Source organism: Echiichthys vipera, assembly GCF_963691815.1.
Source record: "Echiichthys vipera genome assembly, chromosome: 21".
In the NCBI taxonomy this organism is placed as follows: Eukaryota; Metazoa; Chordata; class Actinopteri; order Perciformes; family Trachinidae; genus Echiichthys; species Echiichthys vipera.
The window spans coordinates 7,542,106-7,563,043 of NC_139846.1; the positions used below are offsets into that span (position 1 = coordinate 7,542,106).

At 41.0% G+C, this 20,938-nt stretch overlaps 1 protein-coding gene across 1 annotated transcript in view; it reads left to right on the forward strand.

Annotated features, from left to right (window-relative positions):
* Window positions 1-217: 217 nt before the first annotated feature.
* The window catches only part of tmtopsb (teleost multiple tissue opsin b), a gene marked incomplete at both ends in the record, with an annotated part of 35,679 nt that continues 14,958 nt past the window's right edge, over window positions 218-20,938 (forward strand). Inside the window, 2 exons of the mRNA XM_083936044.1 lie at window positions 218-599; window positions 11,502-11,830. Coding sequence (XP_083792170.1) covers window positions 218-599; window positions 11,502-11,830 — 711 coding nt within the window. The remainder of the gene's footprint in view (window positions 600-11,501; window positions 11,831-20,938) is intronic.

Here is a 20,938-nt window from a genome sequence, read left to right on the forward strand (position 1 = left end):
TACTCTCTGAATCCTCACTCATTTGCGAAGTAGCTCACTGGGATTGGATACCCCGGCGGTTACACGTTTCTACTTTCCTTTTATTAAACTGCCACGGTGCAACAGAAGACTCTCCCGCGCGCTTTTCCAGATGGGTTGACAGAGTCAACACATACTTAATGGTTCCGTCCCGCGGTGCAAACTTCGGGCAGGTGCAAACTTTGTGGCGCAGCCCGGTATGATCGTTTGCAACGTGAGCCTGAACTGTGCGCGCTGTCCCGGGGGAGGAGCCGGTGGAACTGCGGCGACGGACGCATACGAGCAGGTGTCCGGTTCTTTCCCTCCTCCGTCCCTGAGTCCGAAGGGGCACCTGGTGGTGGCGGTGTGCCTCGGCTTTATCGGCACCTTCGGCTTCCTCAGTAACTTCCTTGTGCTCTTGCTGTTCTGCCGGTACCGGGCACTGCGCACGCCTATGAACCTCCTGCTGGTGAGCATCTCTGCGAGCGACCTCCTGGTCAGCGTGCTGGGCACCCCGTTCAGCTTCGCGGCCAGCACCCAGGGACGGTGGCTGATCGGACGCACTGGGTGCGTTTGGTACGGGTTCGTTAACGCATGTTTAGGTAAGTAGCAGTTTTCAGTTTCTTTGGGATCAATCAGACAGTGTCTGTGTGTAACTAACTTTAACTACCGCTGAAAGTGTGAAAAGCTGGTCTCCAAAACGTCTTCTTTTTTATTTTGACAATGCTGCACATCATGCACTTTTATCCAAAAACGATTTCACGAGCATCTTCATCTTTAAAAAATGGTTCAAACATTGATATACAGGTTTTCGGAGCAGATTTGTTCTGCAAGATGTGATCTCTTGCCACTTGCAGGAGCCTGCAGAAAATCTGCTCTCACCGCCTGTCGCAACGAAAAACTCACTCATAACATTAACCTGATTAAAATCCCGTCAACCGATATCCTTCTGCAATTAAATCCAATTAGCTTAAGGTGTAAGCTATAATAGGTTTAAGCTATAATGTGCTGTTCACTGCTGAGTATGTCCAAGTTTACAAACTTCATTTCCTGCAGACATAAATAATATGATACGGTAATGTGTCATCATTCATATTAAGTCCCAGGGGTAACTTTACATTTCGGGGGAAGAGGACAGATGCAGACAAAGTGAACACTAAAAAAAACCTAAAACATGGAAAAAGCATTTCTGATCGTATTATATAATAAATCTGCTCTTGTTCGGCTCTTATCTGATCCTTAGAGGTTGTCTGCTGTGTGACTGGTGTGACTGTTGACAGGGCTCTTCACTAGTGTTGGGATCAAACCTCTGACCTCTCCATTTCAGGACAATCCCTCTAATTACTGCCACTGTTTGATTAATGTCACCCCTATGCTCATAAACCTGGATCCTAATTTTCTAGACCATGGAGTGAAGACGGTGGTGATTGAGTCGAGTTTCATGCTCTATAACCCAATTGAGACGTTTTTCTTTGTGTACTCAAGGGACTCTGTGATTGGGTGCAAATCAATATTTTAATAAACCAAAAGTGCAGACCTCTCCTCTCTTTCACTCATCTTTGTGTCATCTATCTGGAGTAATGCTCTTAAATCACTTGAGTTCTCTTTGGGGCCTCGGTCACAGCTCATGACTTGAAGTGCTCATGTGTGCAATAAAGTGTGGTTGCTTTAAAATTAGTTGTTTCCTCGTGGGAGTTGCAGTAAGGTGCCGTAAAGTGTTGTTGCCGCTCTTTAATTAAATCGTTCGTTTTCCTGCAGAATCTGGACGTGCAGTATGGTGTTGTCTTTAAATCACTTGTTTTCTCTTTGGGCTCTGGACCATATCTGGACTTGAAGAACTGTGAGGTGCCATAAAGTATGGCTACTCTTTAAGTGAAATTCCGGTGTAAAATCATCCCCCTGGTCTTTTTCGACACTTGCACACATCAAATAAGCCATCGAGACAGTTTTTTTTTGTGTATGAACTATTAACTGAGTGGCTAACACTGATAAGCTCAGGGCATTTAGGTGAAGGCATTAAAACGACTTTTTTAACCACTAATACTGCTCAAAATAACACCAAACCTCCGCAGTAGCATGATAAGAGTCCTTACACATAAAACTTACACAGCTCCTCTCATAGTAAAGTCCATTCAAGTCAATAACCAAATGCAATCCAAAAGGAAGAGCACATTGATGCTTCGTTTTACGTGTAGGGATGATACTGCAGAGGTTTGGTCTGTCTCGATGGCTTATTTGATGTGTGCAAGTGTTAAAAAAGACCATGGGAGGATTTTATGCTGGAATTACACTTTCAATTAGGTTTTTCTACTTTGGATTCTGGACTTGAAGTAAGGTGCAGTAAAGTGTTGTTGCTCTTAAATCAGTCTTTTTCCCTTTGGAGTCTGGACCATAGGTCTGGACTCGAAGAACTGTGAGGCGCAATGAAGTGTGGTTTCTCTTAAATCTGTTTTATCTCTGAAATCTGGATGAGTAGTTTCACTTTCTCTTTAATCAGTTGTTTCCTCATGTTTGAATCTGGAATTGCAGTAAGGTGCAGTAAAGTCTTGTTGTCGCTCTTAAATTAGTCATTTTCTCCGAAGAATCTGGACATGGAGTATGGTCTTTTTGTTTGGAAATCACTTGTTTTCTCTCTTTGGTCTAGACCATAGTTCTGGACTGTGAGGTGCAACCAAGTGCAGTTGCTATTAAATCATTTGTTTTCTCTAGGGGTCTGAACTGGCAGTAAGGTGCAATAAAGTGTTGCTGTTGCCTTTTTTAAATAAGTGGTTTCCTCTGCTGATTCTGGAGCAGTCAGGTGTTCATGTTGCTCTTAAATGAGTTGTTCTCTCTATGGAGTCTTGAAGTAAGGCACAGTGTGGTGTTGAAGCTCCTAAACCTTTTCTTCAGAGTCTGGACTTGTAGTAAGAAGCAGGAAAGTGGTTTTGCCCTTAAATCAGTTGTTTTCTCTGGAGAGTCTGGACATGAAGTGCTGTTGCTCTAAAATGTGTTGTTTTCTCTTTGGAGGTAGTAACAGTAAGCTGTTGGTGCTCTTAAATGTGTGTTTTTTCTCTGTGGAGTCCGGACTAGTAGTAAGGTGTTCCTGCTCTCAAAGATCTGTTCTTTGTGGAATGTGGAAACGTTAAATGTGTCTGAACTCTCAGTAAGATACAGTGATGTTTTGTGCCTTTTAAATGAGTTGTTTTCTCTATGGAGTCTGGTCTTGCAGTAAGGTGCTGTTGCTCTGGAATCGGGTGTTTTCTCCTCACACCATTTTGAGCTAGTCTTCTATCTTTTTCCCATCAAATTGAACGATTCAGACTCAATAACTCCATTACACAGCTACCGACAAGGGTCAACAGGTTTCCTGGCTGCTACTGTACACAGAACTTCAATGATTAGTTTTGCACAGTCTTTCTCCGTGGTATAAGTTCAGAAGCGGCTGCAGGAAGAAAAAGAAAGCAATAATAACATCAAAACTGAGAGGATCATAGGCTCTTGGTTCAAAATGATCTGAATGAGATGCTTTAAAGATTGAGTTCTGGACTGGGCTGCTCGTTGGCTGTCCGGAGAGGAGAGATGGGAACCTTAGCATCAAAGATTTATGGGAGCAGCTGGTCAGAATTGATCAGATTGTGGAAATACAAGATGAAATGCAGCACAGGTTGAGAATGCCCAAGTGGAGTTCAAGTTATTTGACTCTTATTGTACTCTGGTTGATGCAAAGCTTTTAAGAAACTGAACATTTACAGGTGTATTTGTGATTCAAGAAGAAGTAGTAGTAATTATTATATGACACAATTAGGTGATTAACTGATAAGTCAGTCAACAGAAACCTTATCAGCCACTGCTATGTAATTGATTATTCAAATTGATTTGCTGCTTTTCTCCGTTTAATGTATTTGGGTTTATCAGTTAATAAAGAATCTCAATGGTAGATTAATTAATGATGGAAATCATTTCAGCCCCAGTACTTAAACGTGCCTGAGTAGATGGGAAAAGTCTTAGAGTCTTTTCACATTCGGAAGTAGGTTTGGACTCTGCAGAGTTTAAATTGTGTTTAACTGGAAAAAATGTATTTGTGTAACAGTGGAGCAAATGTTTTCGGCTTCCCAGTGTGAGATAAGAGCAAAACTTAGAAAGCGAACGGATCAAAAGTCTCCTGTTCTGTGGCTGGCCCATTTGATTGTGGCAACAGTCAACCCAGGGCTTCTGCCGGGGCTCATCAAGTTCAATTTTAAGACTTTTTAGACATTTTAAATTACACATTTAATACCCATTTTTGGAAAAACAGCAGTGACGAAATGGTCCAGAATAATATTTTATAATATCATGTTTTTAAGTACTTTTCAGCAGTATATTAGATTATATCTAATGATACAATTCATTAAATTAAGGGGATCTTACGCAGCCCAAAAAGGACAGATGAAAGTCTGATGGTGTCTCCTGACAGCCCGCAGTCACACACAAACACATATTATCACTGCCCATCGCAGGCAAGAGGAAGACTTTTGATCAATTTTATTCAAGACTTTCCAAGACCTGCAGATACCCTGAGCTATTTCAGAAGCATCACATACAAGTCCAACTGCACAAAAAGCACCTCAGGTACGACATGAGGAGATATGTCCAGTGGTGAAAGTAAGCCGGTACTGGCCGCTACAGCGTACCACTAATAGATTTGAAAAGGGGGTACGCCGTACCGGAAAGAAAAATATACTGTCTGAAAAAAAATTGCACTGTCAGCATGACAACACAATCAAATTACCAGAAGCAACATGTTTTCCCCAGTATACACTGCATATAACTCGTTCTAAACTGTCTCTGAAATTGTCTGAACCTTCAGTGCAGCAGTTCACTCGACAGATGAGCGAGATAGTGCACTTACTGCTTAACCATCCTGTGCCAACGTGCACAGCTGGTTTCCAAAGTCTTTTAGTAAACAGACGTTTGTTGCAAAGTCTCCCAAATAAAAACAACATGTAAAAAAAAAAGTATGATAAATAAGAATGTATAAGTCAGTCCAATTTACAGGAGAGTTAGCAGGATTATGGATTTAAAGTTGGATAAGTGGATGAAGATGAGATGAATGAGATGACCATGTAAAATTATAAATTAGTACAACTTACATTTGAGTTGACAAAAATCAGAAATCGGAGTTGAGCAAATTCAAAAGCAAAACTTAATATATTCAGTGTAATTGCCCAAATTAAAATTAGATCAAAATTTGTTGCCTTGAAATTTTGAGTTCACACAACTTCTCTTTTTTTGCAGTAGACATTTCTCACTGACAGACCACACAAAACACAAATCGACTCAGGTTGTCAGGACTGAAAACAGAAGACGTCTTGTATCACTCAATGGGACCGTCTGTCCTGCTGTGAGTACCCAGACAACATCAGAGCGACTGTGCCCAGCAGCCAGGGACTGTCAGGAAGCGTGTAATTGCTCCTAGAACATGAGCTCACAGATGATGTTTGTGTCTTTCTTACTCTTTCTTCCCATCCATCTCTCTGTTGTCCTACAGCAGTCCGTCATCATAATGATGTAAGGAGCAACAGGTGTAGGGTTAGACCATTTCACAGTCGCAAACACTACAAACGTGCCCCAGTTTATTTCCTTTTGGAGTGGATGTGACTTCAGCTGGGAGGAAGGTAACAAGGACCCAGGCTGTTGCATCGCAATGACAAACTCAATAGTAATCCCCACAGCTGTTGCTCCAAACAACTGTTATAAAATACGTAAAGAAAGACAAAGGTATTAGTTGTAAACCTTTTGTTCATTTGTGCACTTTTTAAAGAAGCAGGAAGCACTGACTGAGGTCAGGTTGGGAGAAAAGTGTTAGTGTATGTATAACCAGTTTATTGTAAAAGCATATATACAAGTAGCAGATCACTTCGAAGATGTCTTTCCCCTTTTTGTGGAGCTACAGCATAACTATATAAAGTGTGTTGGTGTCACAAGACACGTTTTGAACCTTATAGCATGGAACGGTCTGATTATGACAAATGGTCAGCTGCTCAGCAACAACTGATTTATTGAGACTCATTGAGGAGACTCCTTGTCAGTTTCAGTCACACTTTGAATTCAGTTAGTTTGGGAACAAGGATGCATTGCTGCATGTATAGCTGAGATGATTATATCTATTAGACAAAGGTGACATTGAGTTACTGCTACTCCAATGTGACCCCAATTGCTTGTCTGTTTTACAACATTGTCGACTGATAATCCTTGTGTTTAGACTGTTGGTCAGGGGATTAAGCAGTCTGAAGATGGGTCTTTAGGGAATTATGATGGGCATTTTCTATAAACTCTGATGTTATCAACTAAACCACCGATTCCAGACCTGGGTCACAAAGTCTTCTTGACTTTAAGGGGGGTAAGGCATCTATTTACTAGCCGGGACACTGGTGTTGTTTTAACCTTGTGTGACACCTACTGTAGGGGGAACTAACAAAGGGGTAGTTTTCAGTATTTTGCCATTATATACCTGTCTGTTCTCAGCCAGATTTTGTCACATGACAACATCCCAACCATGCCAGATTAAGTAATGAAACTTTACGTGTGGTTTAGGTGTGGTAGTTAAGATGTGTTATCCGAGTAAGGGCCAGAAGTAGGATGATAGGTGTGTGTGTTAGTGTGTGTGTGTGTGTGTGTGTGTGTGTGTGTGTGTGTGTGTGTGTTAGTGTGTGTGTGTGTGTGTGTGTGTGTGTGTTAGTGTGTGTGTGTGTGTGTGTGTGTGTGTGTGTGTGTGTGTGTGTGTGTGTGTGTGTGTGTGTGTGTTTGTGTGTGTGTGTGTGTGTGTGTGTGTGTGTGTGTGTGTGTGTGTGTGTGTGTCCGTGTGTCCGTGTGTGTCTGTGTGTGTGTGTGTGTGTGTGTGTGTGTGTGTGTAATCCCTGTTTGTTTTGATAGCCAGTTTGGCCACCTTGCATGCAAGTTGTTGTGCATCAGTATCAGACGATTCATGTACGATTGTTAAAAAATAAAGAGAAACAACATAATACAGAGAATTGTATTTCAGGTTCCTAAGAATGACAGGAAAACTGTAATATCTATTCATTCAATATTTAATTCAATTAAATTCAATTCAATTTTATTTATAGTGCCAAATCATAACAAAAGTTATCTCAGGACACTTTACAGAGTAGGTAAAGACCACACTCTATGACTTATTTATGATAAACATAGACCCAACCATTCCCCCGTAGAGTACGGTGGCAACGAAAACCTTCCCTTTAACAGACAGGAACGTCAGACAGACCCAGCTCTGTGGAGGACGGACATCTGTCTGCACCGGTTGGGGAGGAAGAAAAGGAGAGAGAAAGAGAGAAAAGACAGACAGATGGACAGAGAGAGACAAAGACAAAGACAGAGACAGACACACTTCCAGTAACTATAATAATATCTATAGTAATGTGAATAGGACTTATATGTTATGGCAGTTAATACAGCATAATAGTAGAAACAAGCACAGCTAAGGTGATAGATTATAATAGTAGCAGGAAGCATCATGCAGGACCACGGCAGCAGGTACCACCACGATCACCAGAGACCTGCGAGACGACAAAGCACAAACAACTCCGGGGAGGAAGTGAATTAGTAACATGTCACTCATTTCACACAAACGTCCTGCAGTTATTATGGACACTATTTTGGTTGTACATTTTATCCCTTTTTCCTGTACTGTAATTGTTATGCATTGAATATAATATCCATAAATTATGTCACTTAGTCAGTTTACTCAATGATAGGGAAGAAAGAGTTCCTTAAGGAAAAGGCTTGGGGATCACTGAATGAATAATCAATTATTCAAGAAAATAAATAATAATATAATAATTTCATTGCATCGTGTAACACTGTTTATTCCAGCGACACTTGTCTTGCACACGTGTAAAGAGTCAATTAGAAACCTGAAAGATTATCTTTCTCCTGGGGAAATCAGGTTTCACTAATCGCCTACCTCCAATTTTACGCATGATGTTTAAGATATATAATTACTGCAAAAGAGTAAGAAATCAACCTGCAGTTTCTTGCAATCAGTGCACGTGAAAGACACCCCTCGTGGGCTGGAAGTTGTGCTGAGTGTGCAGCATCTGGAAGAAATGGTCTTTATTTGGCACAAGTTTTTCTGCTTTTTTTTAATTTGATGTGAAACAAGATAGAAGAAGAGAGGGAAATAGAGGGAGACAGAGGTGAAAGAAACAGAAAAGAGGGAGACAATGAATCATGATTAGCTCCTGTGCTGACTCAGCGTAGGACACTGGGTCATTCATTTTACCATAAAATCTATTCCACACCACTGGAGCTGGGGGAAAAAGAATCAAGCTCCAGGTAAAAAGCCATTATAATGCATAGTGGAGAATCAAAGTGGGCTGTGTTTGAATCAAAGCGTACATAAGGCAGTGATACGTTCCCCCTGAATCCCCACCAGACTCAGAGGAGGGAGACAATCATTACAGGAAATTAAGGAAAAAATGGTCCCTGTTAAGAGTTTCCCTGTTGCTGAGATAGCAGACCAATGATATTAAATTAATCCACTAGATTAGGCTGGAAGGAAGGATTTATTTATATGTGATTATATGACAATTTGGGCCGAGTGTTTTATCTTTTAATACTTTTGCAGGTGATTGAGCTGTTTGTTATTAGATAATCGGATTATATGCAATTTTAGAATCACGCAAAAGCTATGATTGTTATGAAGATCATGAGATTCTTATGTAGATATCACAAGACAATAATTACATTTCATGATCAAATGAGGACAAATCTGGTTACATTTACAAACAGATGATCCCATGATTATAACAAAACAACATTTTAAAGTTGCGGGGATCCATCTATTTAGCTGCTTATGGCCCAACTAGCTGGTGAACTTCGTGGAGCATTTAGCAACTAAAAAGTCGGATAATACCCTCAGGAGTTGGCAGAGATCAAAAAGACAAAGTCAAAATGAATGCTAAAGTTACTGTTCTCTGTGGGCTGGATGTATATTAACACACCTACACATTAACCATTTAGGCTTTGTGAGATGATTCTATGTCCATTGTTGGGTTTTCAGCGTGTTCTGATGCCTGAAGGAAGCTTTAAGATAAGTTCACACATGACTTCTCCAGGGTTTGGTATTTTCTTGAGCACATTGACCTCCTGACCTTTCTCACAGCAGTCATTTTGACTCGACATAGTAGGAAAATGGGATGGGTCTGTTCTGTTTAAAAGTGCCTCAAACCTTCTTGGCTCTAAAAAGAAGTCAGCTTGTATAGAAGTCAATGAGAAACTGAGCCTATTGATTTATTACCTCAGTAAACATTTTCATATTGAGTGAATGGTCTCAGTCTCTAGTTTCAAGTCTTATTCAATGCAGCATGCTGTTCTTTTTGTAAATTATGGTCCCATTTAGAGAAAAATAGATGATAAAGCAGGAGACACTTTAGGGCGGGGCTACACGGTGACCTGTCAATCAGGATAGAGGCTAAGAAACAGATATCCATGGTGTTAGAGACATTTTTTGGTTTGATATTATGTTTGATTTGTCACTTAAATAAGCAGGATGAACTTGGTTTGGTTACTTGAGTTACTTGTTTGTTTAATATGTTGCTATTTTACGGAGACAACATTTGCTTTGATCTGCTGGAGATGTCGTAGCTGGTTTGATGAGCCTACCTGTGCGTACTTAGGAGAGGAGCCCCAGGTGAATGAGCCAGACGGGAAGTGGTACCAGTTTTTGACCACTCAGCGATCACTCAGTGACAGTTCTTTTGGTTGACCTACTCCAGTCTATCCGTAGCCAGTTGCTGCACTCGTGGAATGACATTCTTCTTCAAGCACATCTTCTTTGGGTTCTTTGGGTCAGAAACTCTTCTAGAAATTATGAAGTCGTCCTTTTCCCAATGTTTGCTGCAGACACGGTAATCCCTCTGCCTAAGTGTCTCAATCGACGTCTCATTGTCCAGATTCAAAACAATAAGCCACTAGTTTATCAGAGCACGGTCATCGTATCGTTTCATTTTTGTTTCTTAGCCGGGAAAGATAGAAACGAACCATTCTGTCTCTTCACTTCAAGTTGCAGGCTAGTCATCTTTACCTGTGCCCCCTGCCCCCGAGATCTGCGTAATGTTTCGGTGCTGCAGGGAAAGCTGTGTGTGACTTTTCCAAACCTTTTACCATTTATTATTAACTTATATTTCACCAAACTGCTACAAACCACAACATTTACGTGTTTTTCTTGAATAAATCATAAATGGCCTCCTACCTTTTGGATTGCATTTGGTAATGGGTTTGAATGGACTTTAGTACGAGGAGAAGCTGGGGGCCAGTTGGTAAGTTTTTCAAAAACACTCTTTTAATCAAACCGGGCTCATTGACTACATTGTTGGCGATCTCGGCTTTGATGTTTTTGGAACGAAGAAACGTGATTAATTTTGTTCGCCACAAAATAAGTCCTAACACACGGCACTGTGTACATTAAAACATCTGTGAACTTTAAACCTCTCACAGTGTGTATTCACTTTATTAAAGTTAATTGTAACATTTTGGTCAGCAAAAAAATGTCTTGCTAGCATTAGCTTCTAATGCTAGAGAGGGAAACTACCGCTTTCAACCGACTTTGTGTCACTCTCCCGCTGCATAAAAATAACTAAAACTATAACTAAAATAAGGGTTGTTCCTTTAAAATCGTTTTTAGAGGATTTTTTTTCACAACCAAAATGTTGATAATTTGTGTCTTAAAACTGACAAGCAGGATTGGAAAATTCTGGTGGTGGTATAAAACAAAAATGCAGGTAATCAGCAATCCATCCCACAAATACTTAACCAGAATAATTCGAAATATTAAAAAGGACATTAAAAGGCTTGTGTCCCATTACTTTAATGTGGTGGATTAGTGAAGTATTTGTTTGACCTAAACAGTCCATATGCTTTATTAAGAGAGCATCAGTAATTAAAACAGAGGGCTCTCACTCGCCCTTCATCGGCCTGCACACACACACACACACACACACACACGCATGATCGTTCTCATTATTCTCAAGACTCTCACTCTTGTTGTTGCTCTCCACATATTGTGGGCCCATGACCCTCGCCTCCTGTCCGCACCAAACACGCAACAGTGTCAGCCAATCAAAATCTTCCATTATGCAGCACTGAGGTGCTGTGATTGTCTGTAATCAAAGACTGTCCACGAGGAGCTTGTGTAATTGAGGTAAAGTGCCCCCGGACTGGCACTTTAGCCTGTATGTGCTGATGAGCTCTGATTTAACATTTCAGCAATAATTCACTCCGAGAGAACATTCATCGATTACTCTGCTTGTGTTTGTCAGTGTCAACAGATTATAGCCACCGAGGATGATATATGCAAGATCAATCATTCAATTGATCATCATCAATCATTTTCAGGTTCATACTTGTCTTTTGGGTTTCTACTAGAACATGTTTAGATACTGCAATGTAAAAAAAACACCCCATTTTTCTCATAGTGTTTGTCTGGATATCCCTGTAGTTTACCTCCTGTAATACTTCCCTTTCCCCAGGCATTGTCTCCCTCATCTCCCTGGCCGTCCTGTCCTACGAGCGATACTGCACCATGATAAAGACCACCATAGCTGACGGCAGAGACTTCCGCCCGGCGCTTGGAGGGATCCTCTTCTCCTGGCTCTACTCTGTGGCCTGGACTGTACCTCCGCTGCTGGGCTGGAGCAGATACGGGCCCGAGGGTCCCGGCACCACCTGCTCAGTGGACTGGAAGACCCAGACCCCAAACAATATCTCCTACATCGTCTGTCTGTTCACCTTCTGCCTGGTCCTGCCATTCGGAGTCATCCTCTACTCCTACGGCAAACTGCTGCACGCCATCAGACAGGTGCCATACTGCAGACACACACACACACACACACACACACACACACACACACACAAACACACACACACACACACACACACACACACACACACACACACACACACACACACACACACACACACACACACACACACACAGCACAACTATGGCTAGAAGTAGAGTATCTTTTGTGTGACTTCTTAAGAGCGCAAAGCCCTTAATTCAGACCGATTCAAATCACAAACATCTTGGCAGTCTTTAGACGTGTGATTTCTAATGAATCTGAAATTTGCAAGATGGAACTGGACCCTTAACATTATTTCTAATGTGACTTAAAGTACAAGTTAGAGTCAAATAAAAAAATGATTATAATCTTTCATCATATTGTAATTGATAGTAAACTTGACTGATAAGAGGTAATTTCAGAGAGAGAGAGTTCCTTTTGGTTGTTCGATGCAGACGTGCGTGCTCTTCCCTTTGGTGAAAAATAGTTCTGCAGACATTGGCCAAAGTCTAACAGCTGCAGCTAATACAAGGCTAGACTGGATAAGTGTTAAATTGGTCAGAGATGTATCAACATTAAAAATCAACATTTAGCACAATGTTTATCAGCCCTGGAGTGGCTGATGCATCCATAGGCGTGTTTCCATTAGGGTAAAATGTGGCTGCTAAGTTTCAGATCATGTCAACTTATGTACAAGTAACATGAACGAAAACACTCGGTCTTAAAATTTCTGGGCGCTGTAAAAGTGTGTTGACAGTGCGTTTGTGTGTAAATGTGAGAGAGAAAGACAGAGAGGGGGGGGGGGGCTACATCAAAGGTACGCAGGTCTGAATCCAACCCGGCTGCTGCAGCACTCATTTTAACTTTAAGTCCGTACAAAGACGCTTGTGCACAGTTGATTTACTGCGCTGCGTTCTTGTACACCACTGGATAAAAGTGTCTACTCTACTACGCCATGTTGTTCTGGCGTCTGTACTACCACACGTCACATCCCGCTGAGAGCTACATCCAATCAGCAACCAGGCTTCTCTCAGGGTTTGAGCGGCTGTTTGTTGGCCCTGTGGGAGAGCAGGGCCAACAAACAGGCGCTCAAACAGCCGCTCGAGCGACTCACATGCAAATTAGGGGCGTTTTGGTGAAATAGACCTGCTTCATTCCGGGTATTCCACCGTAGTGTAAACGCACCTCATGCGGGCTGCTCCATGAATCTATGGATAACAGGCTAAACTGTTAGCAAAATATTCTCTCCATCTCTAAAAAGCCTTGCTGATATTGACAAGTAACTGACACGTTTTTGATTTGTCAGCGTCAAAAGAGGGTCAACAAAAAAATATCTGTTTAGTCTTCTGCTAACTGCAGCTTTATACCCACTAGTTCAGCTGGAGCCCCGGATCACAGTATGTCATTTCAAAAGGCTTTACAGTTTGCAAAGAAAACAGTCTTTCTCAAAGAGATGTTGACACCATGATGAAATAGATGACTCGTCTTGTACTGCATGAAGCCCATGCTCGTGTGATGGGAGGGGCTGGACAGAGAGAAGAGATTGAGAGCTGCAGGAAGAAGTGTCACTCCACTTGATATTCTGGCGGTTTTTGCTTTTTGCCCCCTGCAGCTTTAACACCAAGATATTTCAAAACAATCTATAATAGTCCACCTGCTACAAGTACAAAAGAGTCACTAGTAGGTCTGTTGTTTTTGCAGAATATACTGTTTTAGAAACATTTAATTGGAGGCAACACTCTTTCAGCATGCTGTGACCCGAGGCCTTGAACTGACTCTGTTCCACGTTGTAAATCTCAGAGGAAGTACCTTATGAGCCTGTAAAAGCACTGAGGAAAGAAAGACGCACTCCCTTATCTGTAACCTTGGCTGATCCTCTACTACATCCCAATCCTCCAGCAGGTCAAATCAGGTGTGACAACTCAACAAAGTTGTCAATTAAAGCTGTCAACACCAATTTATTTTTCTGCCATCTGCTTTACACTTTTGCTGACTGCCGAGGAGATGCCAGTGTGAGATTTTTGTGAAGTGCCTGAAGCCTTCTTGCACAATGTAATTTAAACCTTTGAGGCAAGAACAGTAGATACAAAAAAAAACTGATCTAGTCTAGATGACTGCCATCATTTATATCCTGATATTGTTGCTTAACCAGTATAATATCTGCTCCTGTCATGTATTCCTAAAAGCACATTCTGTGCTCATGAAAGCCTCATTTTTAAAACTTTAATGGAGACAGTGCAGTATGCAAACACCAGGGATAAAAGGGGAAAGTGTGGAAGAAACCTTTAACCTGTGTTGGATAGTAACAGATTACATGTAACCATAATCAACCCAGATTACATTTGAAATAAATGTGCACTTAGATTATAGTTACATTGTCAGTGATAACGTCTTTAACATATGACAATTTTAAAATAATGAAACTTTACAATAGACCTGAAGACGTTTATGTCAGCAGGTTTTAGGGGTTAGATTTGATCATTTCAATTGTTAATGTACTATATATCAAAGTAAGGTAATCCTCTCAGGTTTGCAACTTTGTTCATGGTAACATGTTTTTTGATTTAAAGATTATTTACAGATAAGGGAGTTTTAATACCTTTTTTTATTTGCATTGAAAATGGAAGCTACACATTTTGAGTAAGTGCTCTTGTGTTACAAAGTCCTCCATGTGGCCTTTGATTAACAGCAGCAAGAAAAGCAACTGTGCAGTACATCTGCAGTTTGTGCCAGTACTGCTTTTGGATGGGCAGTCTGATTTGACTAGCTGTAAATGCTGAAAATGGAAAATGATGTGCATTGAAATTGTGTTGTGGAAGTCAAAGTTTTTATTCATTAGTTTTGAGTTTTGCATGTTTTTGTATCTAGTGTTAGTCATTTTGAAGCTTTACGTCATTTGTAGTGTCGCTTTTGTTGAGGTTGAGGTTGAGGTTGGGGTTGCGGCGAAACAAGTTGAGAAAACTAGGTAAGAGTAGGTTAGAGGAAAGTTGAGAGTACCCTCTGGTGGCCTTTTAAATTTCAAAAAGTTAAAAGACCGTATCTGGATGTTAGTGCAGCACACAGGTTTTGTCTACAGGCTGGTGTTAATGACAGGGTTACAGACGACTGTCATATTATTACACTGTGCCGAGGCGCCTCATTACACCTCAAGGCTGCAGACTTTCACACCCACTGTCAGCTCAAAACTCTTCATTTAGCTGTGTGTTCATGTATGTGCGTGTGTGTGTTCATGTACGTGTGTGTGTGTGTGTGTGTGTGTGTGTGTGTGTGTGTGTGTGTGTGTGTGTGTGTGTACACTGTGGGTTTTGAAGGTTGATTCTATTTCTAAACTCAATATCTTTAATGGCTTTTAGGCAAAAAAAAAAAAGGTTTTTGAAAAAGTTTTTGACCATCATGTTGACGGAACTGAACTGATCATTTGAATGAATGAATAAATAGATAAATCTAGGTGTCGCAAGCAGTTTTTGGGCTCATTATGACTAAAGTCCTGGCTGTATTTCTCTGTGCTTTTAAATGTAAGGATGGAAATAGTAGGTGTCTTGTTCTTCTGCAAGTGTGGCTGCTCGCTTGCTGCCTTCATCCTGATGATAAATAATTTCTTTTATGTAATGTATTTGGCAGCTTTATACATGCATAGGCTTGTCTCAGTGTTTGGTTGTGCGTCACGTCTTCCTCTAACTTTGTGTGGGATGGTTAAATGGGTTTGTTCGCGGCCACACACACACTCACACACACATACGCACACACACACACACACACACACTCTCACACACATACACACTGTTTGCTTCTGTGAGCCATGGTTGTTGATGTGTAGATGCTGTTTGTGCAAGAATTCGCTGGTTCATGTACCATGCCTCTGTTTCTTGGTTTCTGCAGTGCCAGCAAGTACACTGAAATTCTTTTTTGATGCTCTTTGGAGCAGGGTGTTGATTAAAGTGTATTTATGATGATGTTTAAAAAGCATAATTGTGTAGAAAGTATATAATTGGTAAAGATTACACAGATGGTTACTGCGGTTGTACCCTTTCCCCTCCCATTAATGCACTCCTGATGGTTGTATGGACATTAAATGGTGCGTTTCTTGTACTCTTAAAAGCACAAATCAGCTGTGAAAACACAACAATATTGAAATTTTTTAGCCAAACTAGTGGCCTCGCTCTATGGATCGGCCCATCACTTTGGTCCGGATTAATATATCTCACCAACTATTTAATGGATCACTGATCCCCTGACTTTCCCTCTAGCACCACCATGATGTTACATTACACCAAAGTTGGATTCTCACGCGATCATGCGAAAACCCATCTTTTCAGGCTTTAAGTAAGGTGTGTGTGTGTGTTACAGCGGCCCGACCAATCAGCGTCCTGCGATACGCTACTAGCAGCTATGGGCATAATTTAATGGCTGCTCCTCAAGATGTTAGCGTAGATGCTGCAATAACATCACGTTTTACCTGAACAGTGTCGGTGCCTCTTAATTAAATCCGGCAAGTATCAGCTTGAAGCTCAAGTTCATCATGGAACCAACCCCCCCATAGACTAGGTGAGTGTTACACATTTGTGGTGGTTGAGGTGAGTTTCCCCCTTAACCCATGATTAGTGAATGATGACCCCATGAAATACAGCAACACTGAGACTGGCATCATTCCTAAACCTGAGTGAACATTTATTCCTTATAGATCAACACATAGTTATTTACATGGCTTTAATTAGGCCCTATGCTGTGCGGGAACAGTTCGGCTCCAACGCACATAACTTCACTCAGAGGTGGACGCAATGTCTCCCTCCTGCCTCTCTCCGGCACAGCTGGCCTCTCCTGCTCCGCTCTCATCTGCCGACTGACTCTCTCCTCTCTGTCTCTCTCTATCTACCTGCTCTGACACTTTCTCTATCCCTCCAGCGCAGCTCGCCTTGGCAGCAGCGCTATCTGCATCTGCAGCCTGGCTCCAGCCTCCTCTCTGCCCCTCTCTGACATTGGTCATTGGACATTGCTGCAATTGGTCGCTAACGGACCTAACGTGTATTTCTTTTTTAATGGTAAGCACCCTGGAGGTGGAAGGGGCCCAAGGAGACATTTGGAGGAAACAAAAGTTTATTTTTCCCGACAATTAACTGTACGGGTGTTTCCTCCTGGACAACTCTCAACTGCATATAATAATGTCAAATCTTCTTTATAAAAGTTATTTATTAAGAACAGTAACCTTTGCAGTCACATTGGTGCAAAGTCAGTGAACAATCCACATAAAAAAGGATTATTTTCATTCCAGCTCAAAAATTCACCGCTCACCATATCAGTAATTGGTGAAGGTTTCCTCTCTTAAATCGGTATTAGACTCAAAATTCCCATATCAGTGTGCCCTCAAAATAAGGTCAAGGGTTTACCTGCTTCACAGGTTTCCAGCAGGTTTCTTGCTTTGTCATTGTGAACATGTGAGCATGCAGAGAGCAGAGCAAGGTCAAGGTCAAATCTATTCATAGAATGCTTTAAAAACAAGCCAGGTTTGTGCCAAAGTCCTTTACGGTATAAAAAACATAACTGAGAAACATTATTGCTTATTGCAAGGCATATGTATTTAAATACATGGATAAATAAAGAGTGCACACAAACATCCACGGACAGAAATTCATGCATATTAATGATGGATGCAAATCAAGTCAAGAATCACTGCAGGGGAAGACAAGGCACCTTTCAAAGGTGTCACAAGATTCATTATTTTCAGGGAGAATATTCCAAAGTTGGGGCAGCAACCGCGTAAGCCCTGTTTTCAAACAGTTTCCGACAAAATCGTGGGGTGTTTTAACAGCCACTGATCTGTAGATCTGAGGGGCCTATCTGTACTGTACGGGGATCGAAGTTATGTAATACACTGTAGCTCAAGGCGACACCATGCTGGGCTCTAAACACAAACAGGAGGATATCGTAAGGAATGTGATACTTAACATAGAGCCAGTTCAAAGATGCTTGTGCGGGTGTAATATATTCCTATTTTAATGTTTGCATAGGAGTCTGGCAGCCGTGTTCTGTGTAGGCAGTGAACAGAGGCCTAGTTGATTTCCTTTGTTACATCTCAATTATACAATAATAAGAGAGTCAAATTTTACTCCTCAACATTGCATTAATAAAAAAATAACAATGGAGAGGCATGGAAAAAGACACTAAAGCAAGAAAAACCAATACAATGCAGTAAGATACAAACGTTATATAGTAATGTCCATATAGTGAGTACAAATAAGTGTGTAAGATACTCTGTGTGTGTGTGTGTGTGTGTGTGTGTGTGTGTGTGTGTGTGTGTGTGTGTGTGTGTGTGTGTGTGTGTGTGTGTGTGTGTGTGTGTGTGTGTGTGTGTGTGTGTGTCTGACACCTTCTCAGTTCTTCAGTGCATCATTTCTTTTTCAGGAACTCCGATAACTCATTTGAATCCTTCCAACACACTGTTTGATTGCACTATTTTTTTAAATTCATTTGAGGTTTGAGTGACAGTTAGTTGGAACCGTCCAAATGAATCCTGTTCAAAAACCTCAAGGGAAACATCTGCAAGGAAAGCAAGAGACAAAAACATTCATGTCACCCGGGTAATGTGAAAATGAGAAGTGCTTAATTATCCAGCCGTAGTGATTTTTCTCAGGAACAGAACAGTTTCTTCCTGCGGTGAAGGAGAATATTTGCTCTCATAGCAAAGTAGCAAGTCCTTATGCACAAGATGATTTCCTCATCAGTGATCCTGGCACGCTCCTGAAATTAATTTGGGTAATTTGCACTCACTGGGGATGTTCTTCTCAATCCCAGACTGGATTTGACCTTTAGACTGATAACATAAATGCGTTTTCTCATTTGGTGTAGCTTCCAGAGTGGCAGATGAATTCCCATCTGCTGGAAGTCGTCACTAAGCGCCTTAAGATTGAGGGAGTTGGAGAGAAAGTGAGTCTTCAGACTCTGTTATTGAGCCGACAATGCCTTTTTGAATTAATGAAACTGATGCAAACAGGTACAGGTGGTGAAAAGTACAGGTGGCAGGTATGTTGATTTATCCTCGTAGGCAGGTTTAAAAGTTTTAGGTAATAACTTTATAAAGTTTTGATGAATTATTTACCAATGCTAGGAATTTTATGAAATAACTTTTTGGGTTCGGCGGATGTAAAAATCTTTAATGTCTATCAACGGCATTGTCTTTTTTGCTGCACAGCATCTGGTGTGCTCAGAAAATCCCTGGAAAGGCTCCAGTTTATCTACAACTCAGCGCCTTTCCGCACAAAACCGGTCAGGTCCAGCATCTCATACAAAATCCTAAGTTAAACTACATGTTCAGTATCTGTCAATTGCTGACCATTAATATAAAGATTAAATCAAAATAAAATGAGTAGCCATATGACACCTTTTCAAAACCCTCCCTAGCTTCGTTTTCTGCATTAAATATTCTGTAAAAAAGGTTTGCACAGCAACTTATATCTGAGAACATAGTCCAATACTTCCGGGTACTGTTATGTCGATATATCGATCTGGCTGTATTATTCAATATTGTCCATGTGTCCATCTGGTGGGCATAAACATGACTGCTAATGAATGCCAAAACACTCCAAAACTCTGTGACTTTGATTGTTTTCCGTGTGCAGAATAATGACCTATTACTGCTGAGCCAAATAAACATATTGGATTACAGTCAGGATCCAGTTTTAGTGTCACACGAGGCACAGTGGAGGAAGCTGTTTTAGATTCTGTTGCTTGATAAAGTCCAGTTACTGTTTTTATCTCACATATTAGTTTTGTTGGTGTGTCATTGCTTGCAGCTGCTCGTAGCACACACCAAACTGCTGAGTGATTTGTGTGATTAAAACAAAACATTCTGCCAGAATGCCAAACAAGAATCATACAGATACGGTTGAGTTAATGAACTGATAACAAACCTACTCATTTTACAGCTTCATTACCATGTGATTATTTCATAATCGAATGTTAATTAAGAACAATCAAATGCAACAGGAAGAAATGCTCAAGGTTATCAAGATCAGTGTGTCTAATTTCTGCCATCTGCATATAGTTTTTGTGTGTGTGTGTGTGTGTGTGTGTGTGTGTGTGTGTGTGTGTGTGTGTGTGTGTGTGTGTGTGTGTGTGTGTGTGTGTGTGTGTGTGTGTGTGTGTGTGTGTGTACTACACTGTCTCTCAGGAGCTTCAGTGTATGGTTACCTGTAGGGGGAAATAATCCCCTGGCAACACAGCATGCATTTTTCTCAACTGCGGGACACACACACACACACACACACACACACACAATCATACTGTTTGCCTCTGTGAGCCCTGGTTGTTGATGTGTTGATGCTGCTTGTGCAAGAATTACATTTTTCGCACCATTTGCTCACGAGAATTTTTTATGTGTGTGTGTGTGTGTGTGTGTGTGTGTGTGTGTGTGTGTGTGTGTGTGTGTGCGCATGTGTGTGTGTGTGTGTGTGTGTGTGTGTGTTTATATGTTGAAACCTAAAACAAAACGAAGAAATTGAGGGGAGAGGTTGAGTTTTTCCTCATTGCTTTTTTTGTTTTTATGTGGCACTCATAATCATGTTATTGATATAAAAAAAACCCGCTTTGTTTAGCATTAATGTGCATTATTTTTGCACCAATCTGCATATTTTTCTGACTGAATTATACGATTTTTTTACTTTCTCATATTACGCTTATAGCTCTTATTTGCCAGAATGATTGAATTGAATGATCTTTGTCAGTAAATGTAGCAGGCGACAGCAGCAGCAACATTGTGTTCTCTGCTCCATAATGGGTTTTTTATATTCCGTCCAATCAAAACAGTAAATGAACCACAGTATTGACAGTTTAAACTGACCTGCCTCTAACTGCCTTCTTCTTCTCTTCCTCTAGTTGAGGTAAATAAAGGTCACAAGTTGAGTAATACGGATTGAGATTTGTTCAGCTGAAGGGATTAAGACTTTTACTTCTCTGACAATGTCTTTGCCCGTCTTTGCAGGTGACATCACGTCTCCACCCTTATTTGTGTCTGTCCCTTTGTTTTCCACCCCTTTTTTTTGGTGTTAAGCTGACTTCAGCAACAGCACTTATTTTTTCTTATCTTGCTCTCCCTCAGGTGGGCAGAGTGAGACCTGACCCTCCTTGTGCAT